The sequence below is a fragment of the Leopardus geoffroyi genome, chromosome D4 (genome assembly GCF_018350155.1).
Source record: "Leopardus geoffroyi isolate Oge1 chromosome D4, O.geoffroyi_Oge1_pat1.0, whole genome shotgun sequence".
Taxonomy (NCBI): domain Eukaryota; kingdom Metazoa; phylum Chordata; class Mammalia; order Carnivora; family Felidae; genus Leopardus; species Leopardus geoffroyi.
The window spans coordinates 27,087,089-27,113,749 of record NC_059342.1 but is presented as its reverse complement, the minus strand read 5'-3'; the positions used below and the strand labels follow the sequence as shown (position 1 = coordinate 27,113,749).

Genomic DNA, 26,661 nt, shown 5'->3' with positions numbered 1-26,661 from the left:
CTTAAAACTTGCATTTGCTACAGAAGAAAAATTATTACAATAAATATGTCTACTTCATACCAGAAAAAAAAAAGAAAACATTAATGGGTGGTTAAAATCGATCTTAATTGAACTCTTCAAGTAAGTATATGATAGCTATTAAGACTTGTCAAATTTACCCACAGTATATTTACCCAAATTATCTATATTATAAATCTGAAATATGTCTCGACTGTAAGTAGTATTAAATTTCCCCAGAGCTGCTCTTTTCCACACTGCTGAATGTGTGGTGCACGGGTAGCCCCCCAGCGAGCTGCTGGTAGGACAGCCCCTGTTCTCTCCTATTAGCCTTATTGGCCGTAGGCAAGAGCCCGGCTTCTCTGGGCTCCAGACGTCTCATCTACCAGTGCTGACAGCACCATTTAGCCCATCAGACCCTGAGATTCAAACACCCAGCCCCTAATAAGCACTCGGCCAAGTTCTCTTTCCTGACTTTCCATTCCTTTCTACTAGGCTGTATAGAATTCTTAACTCCCAAATGGGAAGAGCGGTGGATAGACAGTTCGGTGAATTCCCGTGTTCTTCACTGTGACTCCCCGCCGCCTCACACACACAGCTGCCACAATGCCTTAGATGTCCCGTGAGTCTTGATAAGAGGTGTACACATTTTGAAAGAACAAGGAAAACTAAGTGGGAGAATGGTCAAGAATATGAGCTTTCAGGTCAGACATACTTGAGTTTGAAGTACAGCCCAACCATTTGCTGGCTGACTGAACCTCTGTGCCTCAGTTTCCTTATTCATAAATTGGGGCTAACACCTCACAGGGCAATTGTAAGGATTAATTTCATCTACAGAAAGCCCTTCACACAGCATCTGGCACATATTATCCCTCAAGTTATCACTGCCTTGTTACTGTTGTAAACAAAACCTGCCCCACTGTTACTTACCTCTTCTAACTTAGAGGACAAATGTATAATGGAAGTTTTTAACAAAAAAAACAGGAGTACGTGGAGGTTGTAGAACCATAGCCATCAACTGATTTTTATGCTTAAGTGAATTACTCTGGTTTACATGTAACAATTTATTCAGTATGAGAATCTCAAAAAACTAACATTTTTCTATTCCTTAATCCTCCCCTATTTTGCAAAGAAAATTACATTTCAACAAGAAGAAACTACATCTGTCTCTTCATTTATTCCATTTTAATCTCATGGTTTGAAATCTTAAAAACTGGAGATGTTGTAAGAGATTGGTGGTATCTTTTCTCCCTCATAATGATGTATATATACTAGTATAACTTTTTTCCTTGACCAGAATTTAAAAGCCTACTGAAAAAAAAAAAAAAAAAGGGTCTACTCAGTCAGTAGAGCATGTGACTCTCGATCTCAGAGTTGTAAGTTCAAGTCCCAAGTTGGGTGTAGAGATTACTTAAAAACAAAATCTCTTAAAAAATAAAATAACAGGGGCGCCTGGGTGGCGCAGTCGGTTAAGCGTCCGACTTCAGCCAGGTCATGATCTCGCGGTCCGTGAGTTCGAGCCCCGCGTCGGGCTCTGGGCTGATGGCTCAGAGCCTGGAGCCTGTTTCCGATTCTGTGTCTCCCTCTCTCTCTGCCCCTCCCCCGTTCATGCTCTGTCTCTCTCTGTCCCAAAAATAAATAAACGTTGAAAAAAAAAAAAAATAAAAAATAAAATAAAATAAAATAACAGAAGTACCTTTGTAAACAATATGGGGAGACCTTATTATTGAGTACAGATCATTCTTTTTGATACCCTTTTTGATATTCCAGTATGTGAATATACCATTATTTATTTAATCATTCCTTATTAATGGACTAGCTATTTTCAAATATTTGGTATGTCAGTGTCTTCCAGGACTTTTTTTGCTTTCATATTCTTCCCCCAAAATGGAGAAAGCCCATACATCTCATATATTTTTAAGTTGATATCTAAATTTTCATTAGAATTACAAAGTATATAACGTCCGGGGTCTTTTAAAATAAATATTGACATTTTAAAATAAAACTTCTCAATTAGCCTTAAATGTTTCAAATGAAATTAATACGCTTTTTCATATGAGCTACTATTTATTTACAGCTGTTTAACAGGCAGAAATTTTATATCATTTAACTTTCCTCCTTGAATTCCTTTGTTTTACTTCCATCTTAAGGTGGTATATTTTTATCATATATATTTCAAACATTTTAGGAGCACCCAGGTGACTCAGTCAGTAGAGCATGCGACTCTTGATCTCAGGGTTATAAGTTCAAGCCCCATGTTGAATATAGAGATTCCTTAAAAATAAAAATTTAAGGGGCACCTGGGTGGCTCCGTCAGTTAAGCCTCTGACCTCTCAGCCTAGGTCATGATCTGCGGTTCATGAGTTCAAGACCCACATCGTGCTTCTCTGCTGTCAGCGCATAGCCTGCTTCGGATCCTCTGTCCCCTTTGTCTCTGCCATGCTCTCTCTCAAAAATAATAAATAAACATAAAAAAATTTTTTTATTAAAATCCTAGAAAAAAAGATTAAAATTCAAGCATTTTATTAATCAGCCTATCCTACTCATCTGTAACAAAAATACTTATACATACATTGGATCGTTATGATCTTTGTCAAAGTATAAAAATTTCTAAATTGAGTTTTGCATTAGAATATATAATTGATCAAATGTTAACAAATTTTCATTAAAAATGACCTTTTTATGGGTGAAAAAACTTTTTTTTTTTTTTTTGTTTTGTTTTTTGTTTTTTGCACAAGTCAGAGATGGGGCAGAGAGAGAGAATTTTAAGCAGGCTCCATGCTCTGTGTGGAGCCCGACACAGGGTTTGATCCCATGACTGTGAGATCATGACCTGAGCTGAAATCAAGAGTCGGATGCTCAACTAACTGAGCCACTCAGGCGCCCCCCAAAATTTTTATATTCACATACCAAATGTGATGGCCATTTAGTGAGATAGATGGGATTTCTCCATGCATTCATGTATTGTTGGATCAATACTATTTATTGCAGGAATGAAACGATGTTCCTTAACCATTTTTTTTTCCTGAATCTTTTGTTTTTATAGTTGGCAACCGTTGAGAAACCTCAGTAGTCTTTATGATAGGATACTAAAAATAACAGATACTTTTTCAGGGAATGGAAGATGTTTTACAACAGTGCCACTCAGTTATTGTCATTTCTTTTTAACTAAATGCCCAAAAATTACATAGTAATGTATCATCAGGAAGTAATTTTTGATGATCACAGCTATCAGTGTAATTTTTATGAAAGCTAAAAATGTGGGGTTTTTATTAGAAGCATTCACACCACAGATACCAGCATTTCAGCACCCCAGATCCACATACCACATTAATATTTGGATGAGTAGGAGACATGCCACTCTTTTTTAAAGTAGGAGAAGAACTGTGAATGAAAGACAGGTGTGCCTCCTGAGAACCAGCCCAGAGCCTTGGAACACTGCCGTCAAGTCCCCTCAAGCTCCCTGCCCTCTTGTCCTGTTCCATTGGCTCAGTAATACACGTGCCCGAGTTTCAAGACCACTGTTTATATAAAACTCTATCAGGCACATTTGCCTAGTTACTTCCTCAGGATAAATTCCTAGTCAGAAGAGCGATAGGTTAAAAAGTATGCACGTTTTCACAATGATGCCAGCAATGCCAAAACGGGATTATTGACAATCCCAGGGAGTCCCTGACAGCCTGTTTCCCCTACCCTCACGTCTTGGCAACAGCCCCTTTTGCCAATTGGCTTGTATCCTCCATTGAAGGCTCATATTTTTCATGTTTTCATTTGTATTTCTTCATGTTTCTGTCTCTGTGTTTTTCAATTAGGGTATTCATCTTTGTTTTTTAGCTCTTTCCACATAGAAAGCCGTACATGTTTTGTCACATGTTCTATCCTTCACCGCTACCATCCCAGTTTATTATTCTTTCAGCCTCATTTATGATTCGTTTTGCCACATAGTCACTTGCTTGTTTGGTTTAGTAGTTTCATTCTAGCCAACTTTTAGGTCCTTTCAAGTCATGCTTATAGTTTTGTAAATTTCTTGTTCTTGCCCCTCATTACATGAAAGTTCATCCACGTTTTATTTCTAGTGGTTTTACGTTTTTACATGCACATTTTTTATATGAAATTTCTTCAGGTTCCAGGAGATTTATTTTTACATATAGGGGATGTAGTAATAAGACTGTTAGTACTATTCTTAGAAAAGAGCAGTTTGTGAACATTTTGGAGAAAATGTAAAGATACAGATATAAGCCATCTATTAGAGAATGGACTTTATTTTTTTCACATTTTCTTTTCAATCTTTTTTTTAATAAAAGATCATTAAGATGGTACAAGTCCCCTTTGACTACCATCCCATACCCACTCCATGCATCGTGTCCCCTCCACCCCAGAGGCATCTGCTATGCATTCAGATGTTCTTCCAGTTCTTTTCTAAACTTGCATATGTAGCCTTTAACGAATGTGTCCTTGGTGATTTTTTTAATTTAAATGATGTATTATACTGTGTAATAAGAATGTTCTACAACCTGCTTTTTCATATTTATTTAATGAAGTAATTTTGAAATTAATATATATTGCTATTTATACATTTAGTTTTATTTTCTTTCCAGTATTCCATGTATGAATACAGAATATTTTATACATTACCTAGCACATGAGCATTTAGGTTGCATTTGTTTTTTTGTTACTATAAACAGTGCTGTAGTGAACATTCTTTTCTGAGTCTCCTTGAGCATATATGAGCGATTCTATAGTTTTTATACCTAGAAGTCAAACTGTTGAGTCATTACATATGTGCATTTTCAGTTTAGATATGTTAGCAACCCTGATAGGTGAAAAATACTTTGGTGGTTTTCTCATGTATATTTTCTAGACTGTGGTGATGTTTTTGTTTATTAAGCGGTTGGAGTTATTCTTCTGTGAATTGCCTGTTCATATCATTAGCCCATCTTACTTGTTTGCTGACCAGTTGGAGTTCTTCTGTGAAGTCTCTGTTCCTATCATTTGCCCATTTTCCTGTTGCATTATTGTTTCCTTATTAATTTGTAAGTGTTCTTCATTTATTCTGAATACTGCTCCTTTATTATATACATTCTATGTATCTTCCTCTAGTATATCTTGCCTTTCTACTTGTGTCTGTTGCCATTCCAGAGTTTTAAATTTTAAGATAATCAAATGATTGACTTTACATGATTAGTTTTCATGGTCATGTGGCTCAGTGATTTTAGGGTCATCTTTAAGAAATTCTTCCTTGGGCACCTGGGTGGCTCAGTCAGTTAAGCGTCCAACTTTGGCTCAGGTCATGATCTCACGGTTCATGGGTTCAAGCGCCTAGAGCCTGCTTCGGATTCTGTGTCTCCCTCTCTCTCTGCTCCTTCCTTCCCTGCTCGTGTTCTGTCTCTCAAAAATAAATATTAAAAAAAATTTTTTTCAAGAAATTCTTCCCTTATAAGATATCCATCTATATTTTCTTCCAATACCTTTAAAACTTTATTTTTTCTGTTTAGATCTTTAACCCATCTGGATTGTATGTACAGTATGAGGTGTAGTGATATAAACTTTTTGTCCCTTGAATGAAAAGTCGATCCTAGATACTTTGGGCGGTTCAGAATATCAAAGATTTGTTGCCTGTAGATACTCTAGGGTATAAATACCACAGGAGAATGCTTTGCTTCTTCCTGATAGCACTCATTTTTCACTATGAGTTGATCATCTAGATGCTATGCTTTGAAAAGTTTGCTTCTGTGGGGCATAAATTTCTATTTGCATACTTAATATGTTTACCTTAGAAAATGTAGATAGTTAAGCAAAATAAAGAAAAAAGAGCCATTTATACCTAATTCTAGAGCATAACTATTTAGGTTTTGGAAGTAAAGTCTTCCCATCTTTTTCTATCAGTGCACTAATAATGGCTAACATTTATTGAGTACTTTCTGTGTACCAGGTACTGTTTAGTTGTTTTATCTGTATTAATTGATCTACTCTTCACAATAATCCCAATGCGGATAGGTGTACGGCCCACATTTTACAGATAAGAAAAATGAGGCACCAAACATAATTGATGGGATTTTTCATTTGTTTTTAATTTTTCATGTTTATGAAAATACTATTCATGTGGTTTTATAACTTTTTATGTTATTAATTGTCCTATGCATACCTCATATTCCATTAGCCATATCACAAGTTTTGGACATTTAAGTTATTTGCATACTTAAGTTATTATTAGGTTTCTATGACTATTCATTTAGCAAAATTCCTACCCACCTCTCTGTCCTTCTGATCTTCCTTCAATTTGGTGATCAAAAATTATTTTAATTTGCATTTCTTTGATCACCCAATGATACTGAATGTTTGTTATATATACTCCTGCTTTTTTTTTCCTCTTCCCAAAATTGCTTTTCATTTTCCCAGCTGTATGTTGGTGTTCATCTTTTCCCTATTGACTTGTAAATTCTTTAGTAGTAAGCATAGCAAGCCTTTTTCATAGGTAAAGCTTAGGAAACTTCCCCACCCCAAAATTATATAAATATTCACTACTTCTTACACTTTGACTCTCTTCTATTTAATTCTCAAATTTAATTCATTTGGAATTGTGTGGAGAGGAAGGATATGTTGTAAGAAAGATACCTAAGCCCCCTTTCTCCCAAAATACTTATTTGACACAGTACCAGTTATTGAACAATCCATACTTTACCTCATTGGTTAAAAATGCAACCCTTGGCATATACTACTTTCTTATATGTAATCACTTAAGAATTTTCAGTTTTCTTGTTTCATTGATCTATTTGTTTATGCTCCAGAACAAGACTTATTAACTGTTCTGTAGTATGGTTTTAATCAGTAATCTACATTTCTGTCCTTCTCCTGTAAATATAATAAATGTTCTTTTTTCCTTTTTACATCCGTTAAGTTATTGCTAGAACGTGACCATCCACAGGTTCATATCCACAAAGTAGTGATGCAAGATATTTATTTCTAACCAAAGAGTTTTTTGCAATCTGTTCTGTGTGGTTGGAAACGAAGACTCTGATCTATGCAAAGCAGGGGTTTTGAAAAGTCCACTGACCTTCTGCACCAATATGGACGTAATGAACACGCCACTGTATTAGAATGATGTCACTCTAGCAACTTGCCTGCCTTTAGAAAGAATTTTGACTAGGTGTGTGTTTAATTGATCATGTTCCATACGTGCCCTTTTTATACCTAGCCCTACTCACTCAATCCAAAACAAGTGACCAATGCCAGTGTGAAAAGTTTCTGTAAATAATGAATAATAAGAAGTAATCTTATGGCTTTTGTGATAAAGTGAGGCTTGTTTTATTTATGTTGGGTTTTGTTTTTTCCCCCCCTCTAGGTAGCCTTTCCAGTAAATATATGACTCAGGGAAAAGCCTCAGCGAAGAGGACCCAGCAGGAATCATGAGGGAAGGAAAATGCAGCACTCTAAATGGCCACTCAGGCGGTCCCATTCTCTTTGAAATTAGGTTCATTTCACAGGACACAGCAGTGTAGATCAGGCTTCTACTTAACACTCTAGGGAAATGTCAGATTTTTTTTTTAACTTAATGAAATTGTTAATGAGGAAAAAAAATTAATAGAGTCTTAACCTACGACAAATCCCCATAGATATAAGGATTTTAAGAGAAAGCCATGACGTATGTATTTAAGCCAGGTTTTATTTTTTTTTTTTTAAGCCAGGTTTAAAAAAAAAAAAAAGCATAATTGTGGGCCAGTATTCAGTGAATACAATTTCATGGTTTTTAATTCTTTCAGAGCACACTAAAACTGGTGTGCTGATAAACCCCTAGTAAATTACCCCTTTTTTTCCATCTATAAATCCCTTTTTTGTTTTGAAGAGGGGAGATTATATTTATTGTTGTTTACTGAATCCTTGTGTGAAAGCATATCAAATATGTGTGAACCGCTACTACTGTATTTACTACGATTTACAAGCCGATTTCATTGATATTTGTAGAAGTGATGACGCGAACACGAGTACATATTTGTGTGAGCCTTCCGGGGTATGCAGCGCCACTGAGGGGCTTTGGTTTTTTTCCCCCTCTCTAATTTTAAGTTGACATAAAATTACTATGCTCCTACAAATGAAGTAAGGGAAACGAATAGTCCTGTTTGCTGCTAAAAACATTTTCAAAGGAAAAACGACAAAATATAGAAGTGCTTTTTACTTTTTATGATACTCCGAAATTAGGGTGGAGAACTTTTAAAACTCCCTGAAGATGAAAGAGGCCATCTCTGCCAATCACAAGTTTGGTTGGTGTCATTTTGGGGTCTGACTGGAGCCCTCCTGGAACTGTTTCTCTAACTCCACAAGCCCTTCCAGAAGTAGTACGTGGCCAGAACTATGCCTCGGTTTATTTATCATTTTGAAATAAAATCAGAATTTCAACCTGTAATTTTATCCACATTCCTTTCTAGCGAGAGTCCTAATGTCGTGAGGAAACCAGATGGGGAGGGAGGACAGTACAGAACTGCTCCTCTTCATCTGGCGCCCCCTCTCCTTGTGCTCATGCCAGCTGCTGGTCATCGGCCCCACTGTGCGCCAAGCTCTGGGAACGCGCAGAGGAGAGGCACAGACTTGGGGGGATGGAAACAGAGAAGGACGGAGAGGGTGTTTGCTGGGCAAGCGTTCCCAGGTAGGAGAGGGCTCGGAAAATAAGACATCTGTGAGCCCTTCTTTTCACCTACCGGAAGACATATTCCAGTTAAGGAAGAATCCTATCGCGAGGAACTACAGAATCTGGGCAAGTTGTGGTAGGATCAGCGATCGTTCCTTACTCAGCTTTAACGAACCCAAACTCCTGAAGTAAAGCATGAATTATGTACCCGGGGCCGAAGCTGCTCCTCTTCTGATTTCTCTTGCCTTCAACTTGAAAGTGAGCTTGACCGGGCACACACTTCTCGTCGCACTTTCTTTGGAAAGCTTAGTGATGTGGTCTTCTGGCATGATAGCAGAAATCAGAGACCGGCCTAATTTTTGTTTCCTAGTAGGTTTTATTTTTCTGCTTGGATGCTCCAGTGTTTGTTTATCCCTATAAGTTTTGTGTCAGTGACTTTTGTCTGAAACCAAAGCAAATCCCATGTATCTCTAGCCCAGTTTGGTTTTTTGGTTGTTGGGTTTTTTCCGTCTTGGGAACGTGTGTTCTTAATTTTTTTTTTTTTTTTCTCAAAAATGCTTTTGTCTTTTTTTCAGTATTCCTCTTCCTCCATGCTAGGAACACTTTTCAAATTTAATCTCCACATGACTGACTGGATTTTTGGTGTCATTCTGCTGTTTGCTGTTTCTCATGTGGATTTTGTCATTTCATTTATAGTTGTCTTCAGCTTATTTCAGCCACCTTCCCTTTCCTCTCAATTTTAATTATCTTCCTCTTTATGGAAACCATGTTTTCTTATATCCTTTTCAGAATGTTAAAAAGCTTCCTACATTTTATTCTAATTCCTGTGCTAGATTTCAATCCCTCACACTGGATCGACGGGACAGTGACCAGTGTTTACCAGCCCTGGAGAATGGATGACCCTAGGTTCTTTGCTCCCTTGGCATGGGCCTGGTCACAGCCCCTTCTCAGCGCCCCAGCCAGGGGACAGCCGCATCTGCCCCACGCTGAGGCCAGCCCCTGGGGCGCAGTTACCGTTGAGGCGCAGTTGGCCTGTCTCTCAGCAGGCTCCACGAAGGCTCCTTTCCTCCGCCTCTCGGGAGCAAACAGGAAGATGAAATCTATTCTTCCAGCCCCAGTCTACATGTTTTAATCCCTTGCTCAGTGCGTACATATCAACAGTGTGCGCACTTTCTGAGATGTTACTAAAATGTTCTGACATGACTCCAGTATACTTTTCATTGTCAAATGTGTTTCACAAATGGTTTTATTCAAAAAAAAAAGTTCCTGAGTGGAAAAAATCCTGGGTAGGAAGGTCAAAAGGGTTCGTAGTGTTACAGGCAAAAAAAAAAAAAAAAAAAGAAATTTGTTGACAAGAAAATAGAATTCAACAAAACTCCGATAAAACCGTGAAGATGCGCTCAGTACTTTTTTCTTTGAAAGCAGGTGTGTTTACACAGCAGCCGTCAAGAATTTAGCGCATTTCACCGGGTGGAATTCTAGACTTAATTAGGGTCTGGCTCTGCCAGTTTTCCAGCAGACTGTGGCAATCCCCGTAGCCTCTCTCTGCGCAGTTCAGTTTCCTTGCCTGCAAAATGGAAAGCATATCTGCCCTTTAACAGAGCAGTGATGCTCAAGGGAGGTCTTACTAGGAAAACACTTTAACGTCTAGAACCCTGAAACTAAGGGCCAAAGTGCACAGTGTTAAACATTTCCCTATTTTAAGTTCTTCCTATTGGTGGGAATCTAAATGTGGTTCCAGCTTGCCAACTCCTTCAGCAGTTAACTACAGCCGCCTCCTGACTCCCCAGGGCAGCTGCTGCCCTGAGATAAGGGCGCTCACATATTTCTTACACAGTCGTGAAAGCTTTCTTCTAACGCCAGTTTAGCTCGGCCACCTACACCAGTTTCAAATAACATTAGGTATGCCTGACCCACGAACAAGTAGATTATGGGACTTACCACTCACATGCAAAACAGCCAGCCAAGTTAAAACAAAACTGAGTAGTGTGTATTAAATAGATGAAGGTATCAAGCATACGTGGGATCTTGAATCAGAACATTTAGAACTAGATTTTAAAAATACTTTCTGGCACACCCTACTAAAAGGCCAGAGTTTATGTATCATTTTTATTTTTTTTATTTATTTATTTTTTTTAACGTTTATTTATTTTTGAGACAGACAGAGACAGAGCATGAACGGGGGAGGGTCAGAGAGAGGGAGACACAGAATCTGAAACAGGCTCCAGGCTCTGAGCTGTCAGCACAGAGCCCGACGGGGGGCTCGAACTCACGGACCTCGAGATCATGACCTGAGCTGAAGTCGGCCACTTAACCGACTGAGCCACCCAGGCGCCCCTATCATTTTTAAACTAGCTATGCCAATACACCTGCCTAAAAAAAACGGTGAGGCTGCTATGAGACTATGTGCTCGAGGGTGCTTTAATTTTTTTTTTTTTAATTTTTTTTTTAATGTTTGTTTATTTTTTTGAGAGAGAGACAGCATGAGCAGGGGAGGGGCAGAGAAAGAGGGAGACACAGAATCCGAAGCAGGCTCCAGGCTCCCAGCTGTCAGCACAGAGCCAGACGCCTGGCTCGAACTCACGAACCGTGAGATCATGACCTGAGCCGAAGTCGGTGCTTAACCGACGGAGCCACCCAGGCGCCCCTCGAGGGTGCTTTTGAAACCTATAACGTGCTACATGACTGCATAATGATATTTCAATAATTAGGAATGATACATGGCTTTTTTTTTTTTTTACGTTTTATTAACACTATTTTTCAGAGCAGTTTTAGGTTCACAACAAAACAATGGAAAGTACAGAATTCCCAGATACCCCTGTCCCCACACAAGCCAAAACCCTCCACTATCCACATCCTGCACCAGGGTCGGGTATTAGTTAGAACTGACAGCCTATGTGGACACAACATTATCCCCCAAAGTCCGTTGTTTACATTAGGATTCATTCTTGGTGTGACACGTTCTATGGGTTTAGACAAATGTGGAATGGCATGTGTATCCACCGCTGTGGTTCCACGGTTTCACAGTATATGACATCTTTATCCATGAATAACTAGCAACCTTTATTGAGTTTCTAGTACTTAAGTGCCATACAATCTTCTAAGGGTTTTCCATTTAGTCTTCATAGCATCAGTAAGAGGAAGGGCACAAGAAGTAAAATAACCCCGTCCCAAATCACCGAGCTAGGGAGAGGAAGCCAAGATACAAACCCACCATACTACCATCGCCTAATCTCACTGCTTCTTTTGTGCTTAGAGGGCTTAGAGGCAAAGATAACCATTCTCTTGCTGTCATGCAGTTCTATTTCAGTAGCAGGGAGATAGAACTACCTAAGGGAATTCTGAACCATCCAAACCTATAGGCTCTAGGGGATGAAAGATAAATTGGGCTCTAAAACACACTGATTAGTTCTTTTCACATCAAAACACTGGGCAAGAGTCTTTCCTCGCCATCACCATTCCACAGATCCTACTTTTCCCCACTACCTCTAGCACTTCCACGAGAAAAGCCACCCATCCTTTACGTTCTCCTCCTCCCCCCTACTGCTAACTCTGCAGCACTTCTGTTCTCCAGGATCTCTCATTCTTTCCTGGACCCTCCATTGACCAGGCTTCCTGTGAGTGCATGCCTGGTATAATGCCTAAAGCTTAGGTGTACTTGGAGAATTAAAAGGCAGGAGGCCCTGAGCAGCCACTACAAGGTCTGACAAACAGGCGTTCAACCAATCTTACGGAATGGTTCTCGCTATGAATGTTGACAGATCTGTCCAATCACATCTTCGGGTTGGTCGGCGTTCCAAAGTCAGCACCTAAAAGCGAAACTTGCATTAGCACCATCTTCCAACATCCGGTGCAGTACAGCCCGCGGTGAGGAGGTAGCCTGGTGAGTATTTGGGTTGTTTATTTCGCGATTCTGCGGTAAGTCCATGCTTTTAAGAACTGCCTAGCTGAACCAAAAGGAAGACCAACGTGTGTACCTGCGCCTCGGAACCCTTCTGCTTTGGAGAGCACCAGCGCTCGTAGCTCAGCGTTCTTAAGGAGTGACGCCGCATCTTGCCCAGGGGCAGGTCGTGGAGCGACACGCCTCCAGAGTCCACAAGTGCAGGCGTTCTGCGCGCCCCAGCCCCACTCCCCACGTAGCGCGGAGGCCGTCCTTGCAAAGACAACCTTGCCCCCGGGCCCTTGCGCCTATCAAGTCACGTGCCCATGGCCGGCGCTCCGCGCCCCGCCCTCTGTCCGTCACTCACACGGCCCGCCCAATGGCGGCGGCGGGGGCGGGCTCGCGCGGGGCGGGGCCTGGGGCGCCGTGCGCCGGAGCTTGTGGCGTCAATGCGGCCGCTGTGTCCATGGAGAGAGGCTGAGGTGGCCGAGTTCCGGCCCAAGGCACCGGGGCGCCGGGACGGCGAGGATGTCGGCTTCGTTAGTCCGGGCCACTGTCCGGGCTGTGAGCAAGAGGAAGCTGCAGCCCACTCGGGCCGCCCTCACCCTGGTGAGTGGCCGGGGCGCTCGGTCGGGCGGGTGACATTGGTTCACCTCCGCCCTCTCGAGGAGGTCACGGCAGCAGGGCTCCGGGCGCGCTCCGCGGCCGCCGCGTCGCCGCCTTGCCCGCCTCGCCCCGGCTGGAGAGATAAACAAGCCCGGGCGGGGCTGCTCCACGGGAGCCTGGCGCCCCCCGGAACTACGTTTCCCAGCAGGCCCCGCGCCGCCGCATGCGGAGGTTGGGGGACGCCGCGTGTGCGCGGGTCCCCGGCCGGCCGGGGCAGCCCGCCGCGAGCCCAGGGGCGCGACTGTGCGTGCGTCGCGGGCCTTTCAGAGCTCGGCGCCCGGCACTCGGGGGAGTTTGGGGGAGGGAACCGCGACCCCTGCCCTCGAGGTGCGCCGGGAGGGCGGTAGCTCGCCGGGGGACCTCCGGGCGAGCGCGGCGAGCGACGTGAGAGCGCAGCTTCAACAAAGCCCACCCCTCGCCGAGATCAAGGCTGCAGCGCACAAAGGGTTTCTTCCTGGGGTCGGGGAGGGGAGGCTTTTTGAAACATCCTGTGTGCCTCCAGCAGGCCTCCGCCGCGGTCGGCTCTCACAAAGGACAAAGAAGGATAAAAATCTCTACCCTGGGTGAGCGTTTTCTAGGTGAAAGGTCAAACACACTCGGAGGGCCCCAGAGTCCATACCGCAGATGCTCACCATGCATATACGGGATCCCTGGTGCACTGTGCAGTTGTTTTTGTGTGTGTGTGTTTTTTTTCTTTTTAGCCTAGGGAAAACTCACATAACATAACATTAACCACTTTAAAATGTACAATTCAGTGGCATTTAGTACCAAGTGTTGTGCAGCCATCACCTGTATCTCGTTCCAAAACATTTCACCCCGAGAAAACTCCCATGTCCGTTAAGCAGTCAATTGTGTTTGCCATTTTGAAAGAGTTGAATTTTATAGGAAAGCCTATGATCAGCATAACTTCTCACACACCCATCAAGAGATGAAGGAGAAGCCTTTGTGCAAGCATTCACCACCTAGAGAGTGGGAAAGTAGATTCTCTAAAGGAATCCTAGATTCCATTCAAGCTAATGCTATAAGAAAGCCTGTTGCCAGAAAACGAGTTGTAGCAAAACAGAAGAAAGTTGTGATGAGGCAGGAGAATTCACTTTTATAATGGTTCATTGTTTTCAGCCTGTACAGAGGTTATCCCGATTATTCTGTATTACTATTTTCTGTACCACCCGCCTGTTTTCATGTCTGGAAGATATCATTATCAGAGCTTAGAATTTTCCAAAGTCTTGAAATCACAACAAGTCATACTAGAAGACACGAGTCATACTTTGTGTCTTTCGGTCTCAGTTCACAAGTACTCAGAATTGGGGCACCTGGGTGGCTCCGTTGGTTAAGCCTCCCTCCGACTTCACTTCAGGTCATGATGTCAGTGGCTGGTGGGTTTGAGCCCCGCGTTGGGCTCTGTGCTGACAGCTCAGAGCTTGGAGCCTGCTTCGGATTCTGTGTCTCCCTCTGTCTCTGCCCCTCCCCTGCTCACACTCTGTCTCTCTCTCAAAATAAATAAACATTAAAAAAACAAAAAACATAGTACTCAGAATTGAAAAGAATTCTACCACTGGTAATGGTAGAGCCAGAAAGAGAAGTGCATCATTTAGCATATCATTACTTACTCGTTCAAAATCTCTAAGTCATTCCCTTTTGCTCCTTGTCATTCAGCTGACATTTAAGACCTCCTTTGTTTCACTATAAGAAATGAATGTGTTACACAGTTTCCCACCCTCCAGGGACACAGTTGTGGGCCAGGCCTTGGCCACCCTTAGGAATTACTAGGAATAATGACAGTATACATTCTCAGACCTGAGCTGTCTACACTTACTTTCTCCTGCTTCATTACCTGTTACCACTTACCAGGCTAATTCTGCTAACAGAATTGTAACAGCTCCTTACTGTGTCATGTCTTATTTCAGCAGGGCTCTGTTGTTGGCATCTGATCAAGTGTTCTGATTAACTTGCCAAAGTCCATTGTCTGAACTTAGCCTGTTTAACTGTATGGGTGACTTTTTAAGTTTCTTTCCCTGTGATCTTAGCTGGTGCTAAAGACAAAGGTCCTTGCTGCTTTCCACCTGATGCAGTCGTTTTAATCCTAGCATATGTTCCCTAGTCTCCAGACATTATGGCATGCATGTATTGCTGTTTGTTAGTTTTCTAGTGTTTTTGCAAAAAATATTTTAAGTCCCAGCAGATATTTTAAGTCCCTTGCAAATATTTTAAGTCAAGTGCAGAAGCAAGGAGGTGATCAAAGGGCTAATGAGTGAATGTGGATGAAAGCAAATGAAACTAGAGATTTCAGTAAAATGAGGAGGAAGAGATCAGCGCTACCTAGATGTATAAACTTCACATCAGGAATTTGACATGGCGCAAACTTGTTAAAGTGCTGTACCTGTGCAGCCTACCAGAGGTCATCAAAAGGCTAGGAAAAGGAATTGATGAAATGAAAACATGGTTCCATGCTTCCAAATTATCTACATTAACTGATGGTAATCCAGGAGAGGATTGGTGGGTTGCTGGAACAAAAGGCCTCATCTGGTGATAGGCTGTCCGAAACACTTTAGTGCAAACCAGAGATGGTTCCTTGATTGAGTGTTTTAAGACTCCACCCCACCGCATGAAAGTGAGTACCTTTCGACATCTTCAGAGGCACATCCAAAGAGGATGCTGTCCCTACTCTACATATTCAGGAACGGACGGTTGAAATTGAGTTTGTAGGGGGCAGAGTGAAAAATGACAAAAGAACTTGAAGATTTAACACTGCCCTGCTGGCAGAGGCTTTTATTTCCATCATTCTACAAATCAGAATTAATGTAACCATAATTTAGCATGAGGTGTGTACCTACAGCTGTGCATAAAGCTCAAGCAAAGCTGTAAGAGAATAATGGTACATAGCCAGCATCATTCTTCATGAGCACAGAGAAGTTAATTCATTATGTTCAGTGGGTGCCTTAAGACTTAACTTTCCGGTGGCACCTGGTTGAGAAGGGCTAGGGAACAATGTGATGCTAGAGTCCCAGTAAGGAGCTGTTAATTCGTTGAAGGACAAGTACCAGAAGTCCTTTGGAACAGTGACCAAGCAGTAAGATTTCTGTATTTAGGCCATTTAAGGGTATTCTCCAAGAAACCATTGGGAGTAGCCTAAATGTGTAACAATGAGAGATTGGTTAAATTAGAGTAGATGGAGTTGGTGAGTACATTCAGTTGGTGTAGTCACTGTAAATAATACTTTTTTTTTTTTTAAGTTTGGGAGTCATAACTCTTCGTTCTTTAACTTCCTGTCTCTGTGCAAATTATTTAATCTTTAATAACCTAAATCACAGAATTGTGAGAATAAGATGATGCATGTAAACCATTAAGCACCTGGAACGTACTTAGTAAATCGTTAATAACGTGTTTATTACTATGTATTAAATGAGAGACATGTTAAACTTTTAAAATGTGGGCTACATAATACACAGAGATGAATAGGAAAAGACAAAAGGGAAAACACTATAATGCCACCCCTAGCTGTTAAAGAACGAGTTAAAATATACTGTGACTTGTTCATTGGCTGCTAGTTACCATCTTCTAAACATAAAATGCCGTATTTATAATGAAATTAAAATAGGTTGTAGTTGTTGACGCGTGTTTAGTATACGTAATCCTGGAGTTAGCTCTGGTTTTAATTTTGTTTTCTTGAACAGCAAAATACTAAAATTGCATGAGGAATTAAGGAAATACAGTGTTGCGAATGAAAAGTTTCTGCTACAAAAACAGGCTGAAATCTTTTTTTAAGGGCCTTTTGTCTTGTTCTGTGATATACATATGAGTAGATTAAAAACTATCTTTGTAGTTAATCAAGTTTCAAGAATCTTAATTTTGTTTTAAGTTTATTTATTTATTTTGAGGGGAGAGAGGGGCAGAGAGAGAGAATCCCAGGCAGACTCCACACTGTCAGTGCAGAGACGATGCAGGGCTCGAACTCAGGAACCACAACCAGGAGATCATGACCTGATCCGAAGTCAGACACTTAATTGACCAAGCCACCCAGGCGTCCCAGGAATCTTAATTTTTTTTTTTTTTTTTTTTTTACGTTTATTTATTTTTGAGAGACAGAGTGAGACAGAGTGTGAGCGGGGGAGGGGCAGAGAGAGGAGACATGGAATTGGAAGCAGGCTCCAGGCTCTGAGCAAGTGTTAAGCACAGAGCCTGATGTGGGGCTCAAACCCATGAACCGTGAGATCATGAGCTGAGCCGAAGTCGGTTGCTCAACCGACTGAGCCACCCAGACACCCCTGGAATCTTAAATTTTAATTCATTGGTCAAATCTCAGGTGAATAAGTCCTTAATTATACCTAAATTAAGGTATATTATACTTTCCTTGGAAAAGTATAGGTGTCTTAGTTGTTTGGGGGGAGTGCTTGGAAATTGGAAGGCTACCAGGCCTGGAGCGTGTTGTTTAGCTGAAGTTCTCGCACTGTTTGCCAGATTGAGTTTCCTTATTGCAGAGGTGCTAGTGTATGCAAATAGACAACCCAGCGTGATCCTCAGCTTCTGCCTGGCCCCAAGATACAGAAAGTACCTTTAAGAGCTAGCATTTTTTTTAAGTGCCACATGTTCCCTGTTAGTCATTCTGACTTGTTCTGAAAATCAAATTTCTCAGCAAGTTGTTAAGATCCATATCTTTCCCTTAAATAAGTACTCAGCTGGGTTTCCATCATTAATAACACTCCTCCCAATGGAGTATGTTTGGTTTTGGCCTCTGACACAGGAACATTAAGACTCAGTTTGGCTCCTATAATGACGTTTCCCAGGCACACCAGTTACTTTTCCCTTAACAGTACAAGGCGTGAAGTCAGCCGCTTTGGGATAGGGAGACCACTCCAAGAATTGTCTTTCCTTACTGTGTCTAAGTGTTTCCTACTAAGAGTTGAGAAAAGAAGAAAATACATCATTTTGGAAAGCCAAGTTAGGCGATTTAATCATCACTTGGAGATAAAAACCACAAGGGGCTGCTGACAGAGTAGTGTTGATACCCTGTCTGCTTTGTTTTGGTCATGGAGGGGTGAATGGTGAACCCTCCTCATCTTTGACTTCCCAGCATCACAGGGCAAGTTATACTTGAAACGGATATTTTCCCATGGCCCTGCCTGGGGTTTTGTTTGTCTGTTTGTTTTTTCACTTATTGGAAATCCTTTGCTCTTTGACAGTAGTTAGATTAAGGACAGTAGTTAGATTCAGGACTCAATGTGGGAAGTATGACCGTGAAAATTACGGAAGCTAGTTTTTTTTTTTTTTTTTTAATTTTTTTTTTCAACGTTTATTTATTTTTGGGACAGAGAGAGACAGAGCATGAACGGGGGAGGGGCAGAGAGAGAGGGAGACACAGAATCGGAAACGGGCTCCAGGCTCTGAGCTGTCAGCACAGAGCCCGATGCGGGGCTCGAACTCCCGGACCGCGAGATCGTGACCTGGCTGAAGTCGGACGCTTAACCGACTGCGCCACCCAGGCGCCCCTACGGAAGCTAGTTTTTACTGGCAGTTGTTGAGAAGGACAAATGAGCGTTTTTAAACATCTTTTCAGAAATATTTCTGTAACTGTTTGAGGTTGATATGCCATAATATCAAGAGAAAAAAAACCACAAAATTCTCTTTTCCATTTCCTTCTTCTTCCCCCTGCGTACTGTTCCCTTGTTCCCTGTTGTCTGCTTTTGTCACACCGCTTGGCTCCTGTTCTGGTAGAATTGTGGGAAAAGGCTTTTTAATAGACCACCGACTGGTGGTGATTTTTTTTTTTTTTACCTTTTTTTTTTTTTTTTTCTTTTGAATTGGGCTCTGCCCTGACAGCAGAGAGCTCAACACAGGGCTCAAACTCAGGAGCAGTGAGATCATGACCTTAGCTAAAGTCAGATGCTTAACCAACTGAGCCACCCAGGCGCCCCTAGTTTGTGTTTTTAAAAAATACTAGTCTCAATTTTCTAAATTGGTTTCATGGCCTTTCTAAATTGGGTCCAGACTCTGCTTCAACATCCTTACCTGGCTGAGCCCCCTCCAGGCAGGCCAGAAGAGCACGCTTTGGGGCCATCCTTTGGGTCTGTTCCCTCAGCACGGGCTTGAGTTTTGGCTACAGTTGCTTCTGAGTCATAGGTCATAATGTCCACTCCCTGGGATTTCACAAACCAGTAAGATGCCGATACAAAAAACTGGAGGACCAGCACAGCGTTGCCAGCTGAGGAGCTAATAAAACAAAATAGGAAGGACATGATGTCTTCACTAATATACTCTCTTCATTGTGATAAGGGCTGGTTTATATTGAGCTCTTTGTGCCTGGCACTGCTCGGAGTGTACTTCGTGAGCTCGTTTATTGAATCCTCACAACAATCCTGAGAAGGAGGGTCTCTTCTCCCCATTTAAGCCAAGTCACAGGCTGGGACACAGCCAAGAAGTGGAGCAGGAATGCCCTGGAACCGACTTTGTCCCTGACAGCACCGTGAAAAAGCAGATAGGATCCAAGAGTACCAGTTTGGTAAATTTGGAAAATTGCACTTCCCGAGAAAGCGGGGTTGGTGATGCTGATCCATCTTGAGGACAAATGGGCTAGATTAAACAGCATTACTCCTGAAAAATGCCTCCCTGTGCTTGCTTCTGTAGTTGACCAGCTTATTTCTGTTTGTCCGGGTATCCTGAGATGTTGTTTTAAGCCACATTTAGTATCTGTGGGACCATGTGGCAGGACTGTACCGAGGCACACCCTGGGTTGATGCTGGTATCACTGTTTCCTGTATGCATTTTGACGAGTTTGACATAGATTAGGGGTAAGCAAAAAAAGCAATAGAGTTAATAATAATCAACAGAAAAACCGCCTGAAGATCGGCTTCCCCAGTGATTCCTTGAGTCATTCATTGACTGTTGAGCACCTGATCTCTGTGTTGGGAATTGTACTTGTGCTGAGCACAAAATAGATGCTCCTTGGAAAAATTACATTTGTGATGTAAGTAGAGAGTACCAGCGCTAATGACAGGGAGCTGACCTTGATGGGGGGGGGGGGGGAGCAAGACTCGATGTTGCTAGAAGGTATTTTAAAAATCAAAATAGAGTCTCCTGGGTGGCTCAGTCGGTTAAGCGTCTGACTTCGGCTCAGGTCATGATCTCACAGCTCATGAGTTCAAGCCCTGCATCGGGCTGTGTGCTGACAGCGCAGACCCTGCAGCCTCCTTTGGATTCTGTGTCTTCCTCTCTCTGCCCCTCCCACTCATGCTTTGTCTCTCTGGCAAAAATAAACATTAAAAAAAATTTTTTTAAATAAAAATAAAATGCTTTGTATTGAGAGTTCATATGTTTGTTTATAAAAGCCATAAAGTACTTGGGCAAGAGTGTAATATAAATTTGTCACATGAGTTTGCTGAAGATAGACTTGAATAGTCTCAAAGCTAGGGAACTATAAGGCTTTAAAAAAAGCAAGTTTTGCAGCTAAAAACTTAATAACTTTTTCTTTTTTCAGACACCTTCAGCAGTCAACAAGATAAAACAGCTTCTTAAAGATAAGCCTGAACACGTAAGTAAAACCAATCAGTTGAATATTTACTAAAAAAATTGAAGTCCTGTTTTCACAATGAATTTATCTTGTGATAAACAGTATGTTTTCATTGGTTAAGGATTTTTATTTAAAGAGTAAAGCTACACTCCAGCACTATCAACAATAGCCAAAGTGTGGAGAGAGCCCAAATGTCCATCGATGGATGAATGGATTAGAAGATGTGGTATATATATACAATGGAGTATTACTCGGCAATCAGAAAGAATGAAATCTTGCCATTTGCAACTACATGGATGGAACTGGAGGGTATTATGCTAAGTGAAACAAGTCAAAGAAAGACAAATATCATATGACTTTACTCATATGAGGACTTTAAAAGACAAAATAGATGAAGGGAAGGGAAACAAAAATAATATAAAAACAAGGAGGGGGACAAAGCAGAAGAGACTCATAAATATGGAGAACAAACAGAGGGTGACTAGAGGGGTTGTGGGAGGGGGGATGGGCTAAATGGGTAAGGGGCACTAAGGAATCTACTGAAATCCTTGTTGTACTGTATGCTAACTAATTTGGATGTAAATTTAAAAAAATAAAATTAAGTATGTTGAAAAAAAAGAGTAAAGGTACACTCAAGGTTTTTAAAAAAAACAAAATTATTTCATAACAAGGTATTAAATGGAGAAGACATCGTTTTGTGACCCCAGACTCTTGATTGTCATTCATCCTTCTAAGGGGCTACCTCCCATTGTCCTTCCCAACACAATCTGTACATTTTTAATCTGTCTACACCGGGGTTTCTCAGTCTCTGCACAGTTGATGTTTTGGGCCAGATAATTCTTTGTTGGAGGTGGAATGCAGGATGTTCAGTAGTATCCTGGGCCTCTGCACATAGGTACCCGTGGCACTGCCCCACTCCTTAGTTGTAACAACCAATAATGATTCCCTGATGGGGACTACTGACCTAGACTGTGCCTGTGCTTGTTTGTGTGTATATCTCTTCGTACTTAGATAAAAGCATTCCATACATGCTGTGGTTACACTTGACTTTTTGTCCTTAATAATAATAGCTTGAGGTTCTTTCTGTGTCATTACAGGAAGACCCACCTCATTCTTTTTAATGGTTGCGTCTATTAGTGTGTTTTATCGAACAGGTTTTATTTATTTAGCCAACCGCCCATACTAACGGTCTTTGGGGTTGTTTACATCCAGTGCTGCCACAACCATCACGCAGCAAACATTTCATGTCTGTAGCGTGCCAGGCCCATTGCTTAGAGGGCTAAGCCTGTAAGCATTGTGTAGTGCACCTACATAGCCTGTCCTAGACGCAGAATTGTGCAGTAGGGGGTGTGTGCCTCACCTTCATCTTGGTGCATTGTTAATTGCCTGTGGAGTACCATAAATCACATCCAAGTACTAGACTATTTATATTGAGTAATTAGACTACAGAGTGGTTTCTAGCTTCTGTTGTGCGATCTACCTTACAATTGAATGAAGTTCTGGACGGTCCTCCTAAGAATTACTGCATACATATATCAGTATTCCAGCTCCATTGATAGATCGATGACCAAATGGACCACGAACTTAGCTGTGTAGATTTGAGGGATGTTTGTTCATAGTGACGTGAAAAGGATGGAACACATACTTCGTTGGAGTCGCTGAGGGCACAGGCAATCCCTTTTCCAGGCTCCAGGTACCTACAGCTGTATTTTCATGTATTCTGTAAGCGTCTGTATTCGTTCCTAGTAGTAGGACTTCCTGCTTGCTGGAGGCCTCTTATTGACAAAGATAAAAGCTAGCTTAAACCCATACTTAGGACATGTGCCTCCGAATTTGAGCTAGATGGTTTATTGATGGTGCCCAGTACGGGACACTCCCTCCCGTGTTCTGTCAGCTCTCACTCTGAAAGTGAATAAGAGCACAGTTCTGTCTCCGTGTTGTGTAAGGGTATAAGGACACACTCTGCTGTCTGAATGCTTCAGCTGTCCAGACTCCCAGGCACCCCAACATTGTAAGCCCCCCTCTTTGCCACACGTCTTTCCTACTCCCTGTTTTCCTGAAGCAAGTGCACATCGCTGCTTTTGAGAGAATCAGGGTCTACTGGCTGAAATCCTCCTTTGTATGGTGATAGTTTTACCATACACTTCAATGAAAAAGCAGATAGGATCCAAGAGTAGGAATTTGGTAGGTGTTGTTAGGCAGTCACGTTAAGATAGACATTGGTATTTTAAAAGTGCGGTTTGGTCGCCTTTTAAACTTCTTACGTCTGTGTTGGCTGCAATCTTCTGATTTCTGGTACTCGAGAATGTGTACACAGGTCTGCCTTAGAGTTAAGGCCCCGTGTAGAGGCAGGGTGATTGCCAGGTGACAGCCTGTGAGCCTCGGTGAACCTAGCCACACAGAAACTTCCTGAGAGCATCTCCTGCAGTGAGGTGGGGCACAAACAATCGAGAATTTGTAGGTAGCCATCTCTGCCATCAGATACTTTTCTTTTTCCTTAAAAAAAAAAATTCTTCATGTTTAGAATTAAAACTCTTCAAGAGGCACCTGGCTGGCTCGGTCAGTAGAGTATTTGACTCTTGATCGCGAGCTGGTGAGTGCGCGCCCCAGGTGGGGCACAGCTTACTGTGGTACAGTGGATTACTGAGGCATTACATGCAAATGATAGTTGTGAAGGCTGATCACACAGAAAGATGACATCTTACGTGGCAGAAACAAAGCAGACAATAAGACTTTTATTCCTACTGTAATAAAACCTGTGTTTCGAGTGTATGTATATATGATGAGGACTGGAAGAAAAATGGGAAAACCATAGGAGATATCTTGTGTAGAGTGACAGTGACTGTCTTTTTGGAGTTTTGACCCCTCTGTACTGTTTTCTTTGCACATAATTGTTTTTTTATTTTAGGATCCCCACTAGTGTTGCAGTGATGTTTGTTAGTTAAATTTTTTAAGTGCATGTTCCCCCTTCCACTTCCTAAAGGGACATTTTATAACGAGAAATCTAATATTTATCTTTGAGCTTACGAAGAAACATACAGGGTCAACCAGCCAGGGTTTTTATGAATGTAATTGTTTAATATGTACTACTTTAAAACTTAAGTTTTATTTACAATGCTTTTTCAGGTAGGTCTGAAAGTTGGTGTCCGAACCAGGGGTTGTAATGGCCTTTCTTATACTCTAGAATATACAAAGACAAAAGGAGATTCTGATGAAGAAGTTGTTCAAGACGGTGAGTTTTAAGCAAACTTGGCGTCAAATCTTTAACCTTGAACAGCAAGAAGAGTAAAGATGATAGTAGGAATGGCGTATGTGGTGCTCAGTGTATCTGGTTTGATGGCCTTTCATGTATTAAGTGATTCATACACAGCAGCTGAGAGAATGGTACCATGTCGTGCCCATTTTACAGATGAAGAAACTGAGGCATGGAGAGGTTACATAGCTGGCTTCAGGTCTCTCCGCTAATTAAGTGGCCTAGTGAAAAGTTGAACCTAATCAGATTCACTCCAGAGGCTTTGCTCTTAGTAACTGACGGATTATCATTTGTGTGTTTATTTCAGTTACAAAAAAAAATCACTGTGTGCAGAAAGGTTTTAAAATGATTAAACTTCATGCTGAACCACGCATCGTGTGTGAAGCAGCAGTTTGACGTCTGTACCAAATAAGTAATGTCATCTCATGCTTTTGAGGAATCTGTATTTTTCATTTTTATTTAAAATGTCAGTGCTTTAATTATGTCCTGCCTCCTGCCCCAACCCAAGAATCTGATAAAACCTATTGAAAACAAAAAACGACCTATTTTTGTTAATAGGTAGTTTTTATTTCTTCTTTTATTTTAGAGAAAGAGCGAGTGGGGGAGAGGGGGAGAGACAGAATCTTAAGCAGGCTTCATGCCCAACACAGGGCTTGATCCCACCACCCTGGGATCATGACCTGAGTCAAAATCAAGAGTCGAACGTAACCGACTGAGCCACCCAGGTGCCCCAGTGTGTTGTTTTTTTAGATCAATACATTAAATATCTTAAATGTTTTCATTTTTAAGAAGAGGAGTTCTAATAATTATGTGTAGTTTATATATGAGTAATTACTAAGTTTCTTATAAGGAGGAAAGCTTTCTCTTTTTTATTTTATTATTTTTTTAAGTTTTGGGTTTTTAAAAAAAATTTTTTTGAATGTTTATTTATCTCAGAGCGTGCAAGCAGGGAGGGCAAGAGAGAGAGGGAGACACAGAACCCAAAGCAGGTCCCAGGCTCTGAGCTGTCAGCACAGAGCCAGATGCGGTCTTGTTTTCATGAACTGCAAGATCACGACCTGAACTAAAGTCGGATGCTTAACCACTGAGCCACCCAGGCACCCTGGAAAGCTTTCTTCAGCTGATTATATTTACGAAGATACCAACTTCTACCTGTGTGATTACTAGGGAGTTAGGTTGTTACCAGTTTTCCGGCCCCTAAGCAGCACAAAACGGCTGCGGTGCACTGGTCTTCTGAAACCAGCCCAGTGTATCACAGTCCTTGTGTGCCTCTAGGCTTGCCATTGTGTCATGTGTACAGACGTCATTGCAGAGTTCTCGCACATTTTCCGGACTTTGTCTTTACAGAAGGCTCACCGAGAATATACTCATTTCCTTCATATTGCATATTGGAAAAAGGAGTGAAGTACAAAGCAAATTCTAGTTTTGCATAGAATTGCCATGGGATTTGCTGATATACAACAGTCTAGCCAGTGTCATTGTGTTTGACTTAGGTTATTGGGTGGAAAAGAAGGGATAGACAGGAAACTGAGCACTAAATCCCTTAAAGGAAGTAGTGGGACTGATCCAGAAGCTTCCTGTTTGACTTTTGTGAGTGGTTACTCTGCAGGTTTTATTTATGTGACACTTGTTTTCTTCTCCCGCCAGGAGTCAGAGTGTTCATCGAGAAGAAAGCACAACTGACACTTTTAGGAACAGAAATGGACTATGTTGAAGATAAGTTATCCAGTGAGTTTGTTTTCAATAACCCAAACATCAAGGGAACGTGTGGCTGTGGAGAAAGCTTTAACATTTGACTGCTCTGGCTGTGAGCTCCGGGAACACTCATGGAAGTCCTAGGGCTTACTGAAGAAATGATGTGACTGTCGCGTGCTGAAAGGTTATAATGTATGACTGCCTTATGAGGAAAATAAAATGATGCATTTTGAAAGTGAAGCCAGTGTATTAGATTCCTAAAGAAGTGATATTTGTATTATTTTTAAAGGGCAGAAAATGAGAAGCCATTACTCTCTTTGAGTCATTTTCCTGATCTATAAAGAAAAAAAATCCTATCCTGCACTTCCTTGTCTTCATCCTTTTTATTAGAACCAGTTGCATGAAAGTCGCCTTCCTGGGAGGATTTCAGGAAACGTACTTGATACACGTGCACTGCATAGGTCTCCATTGAGTGGTGCGAATGTGCATTTACCAACCAGATTGACGGCTCTTAAAGTTCAGAGGCGGAAGATCCTGACTGCTGGCGGGACGCGGGAGTGCACTGTTTTTTCTACCCAAACTTGGTACAGCGTTTCTACATTTTTGTCCCAAATTTCATTGTCAGATGCCTCATTTGCTTTACCCCTTAGCAGCAGCTGGCAGACGAAAGTATCGAGCAAAGGTTTCCTTGAACTGCAGTGCAGAAAGGTTCCGAGCAGTGTCATCTAAAGGTAAGAATTACTTAACCCACCATTTTTAATCCATTTCTTTGCCACCCTCAGTGTCCCCTCCACGGTGGAGTCTCAAGCTGGCTTAGATCCTTTTGGTTAAAAGGTGTCTAAAAAGCCATCCAGTCCACCCCTCAATTCTGTACCTGGGGTGCAACCCCCGGGGAAGCTGAAGGACTTGTGTCCACCCTCACACCGTAGGCTCTGTAGCAGCGGAGCTGGGACCACTCTCGTGTCCCCTTCTGTGTAGGGGACACGCCGGCTCCACAGTCTGAGGCAGGCAGCAACGGTCAGCGTGTGGACTGGCTTCTCTAT

At 41.7% G+C, this 26,661-nt stretch overlaps 2 protein-coding genes and 2 long non-coding RNA genes across 12 annotated transcripts in view; 2 read left to right on the top strand and 2 right to left on the bottom strand.

Annotated features, from left to right (window-relative positions):
- Window positions 1–8,398, top strand: part of TUT7 (terminal uridylyl transferase 7) — a 61,649-nt gene extending 53,251 nt beyond the window's left edge. For 8 of the 9 annotated variants that reach the window (XM_045469912.1, XM_045469905.1, XM_045469908.1 and 5 more), the window contains one exon: window positions 7,340–8,398. In XM_045469912.1, coding sequence (XP_045325868.1) covers window positions 7,340–7,407 — 68 coding nt within the window. In that variant the 3' untranslated portion in view covers window positions 7,408–8,398. The remainder of the gene's footprint in view (window positions 1–7,339) is intronic. The other variant, XM_045469914.1, reaches the window with a different exon arrangement.
- A 3,101-nt stretch (window positions 8,399–11,499) lies between these two features.
- LOC123592592 lies at window positions 11,500–12,750 on the bottom strand. Its single transcript, XR_006709849.1, has 2 exons — window positions 12,598–12,750; window positions 11,500–12,429 (listed from the first exon to the last, which is right to left on the bottom strand). It is a non-coding gene; the product is annotated as an uncharacterized LOC123592592 (long non-coding RNA).
- A 139-nt stretch (window positions 12,751–12,889) lies between these two features.
- On the top strand, window positions 12,890–25,858 carry ISCA1 (iron-sulfur cluster assembly 1). Its single transcript, XM_045467808.1, has 4 exons — window positions 12,890–13,109; window positions 20,638–20,691; window positions 23,797–23,902; window positions 25,571–25,858. The coding sequence occupies exons 1-4, from the start codon at window positions 13,029–13,031 to the stop codon at window positions 25,717–25,719; spliced, it is 390 nt and encodes a 129-aa protein (XP_045323764.1). The 5' UTR covers window positions 12,890–13,028; the 3' UTR covers window positions 25,720–25,858.
- Window positions 25,859–26,246: 388 nt separating this feature from the next.
- LOC123592591 lies at window positions 26,247–26,661 on the bottom strand. The gene is made up of 2 exons (XR_006709848.1): window positions 26,543–26,661; window positions 26,247–26,492 (listed from the first exon to the last, which is right to left on the bottom strand). It is a non-coding gene; the product is annotated as an uncharacterized LOC123592591 (long non-coding RNA).

Bases quoted from the DNA above. Each gene is read 5' to 3' on its own strand.
- ISCA1 (XM_045467808.1), top strand. From the start codon at position 13,029: ATGTCGGCTTCGTTAGTCCGGGCCACTGTCCGGGCTGTGAGCAAGAGG. The intron at 20,692-23,796 runs GTAAGTAAAACC...ATGCTTTTTCAG, and splicing joins TTAAAGATAAGCCTGAACAC to GTAGGTCTGAAAGTTGGTGT. The intron at 23,903-25,570 runs GTGAGTTTTAAG...TTCTCCCGCCAG, and splicing joins TGAAGAAGTTGTTCAAGACG to GAGTCAGAGTGTTCATCGAG.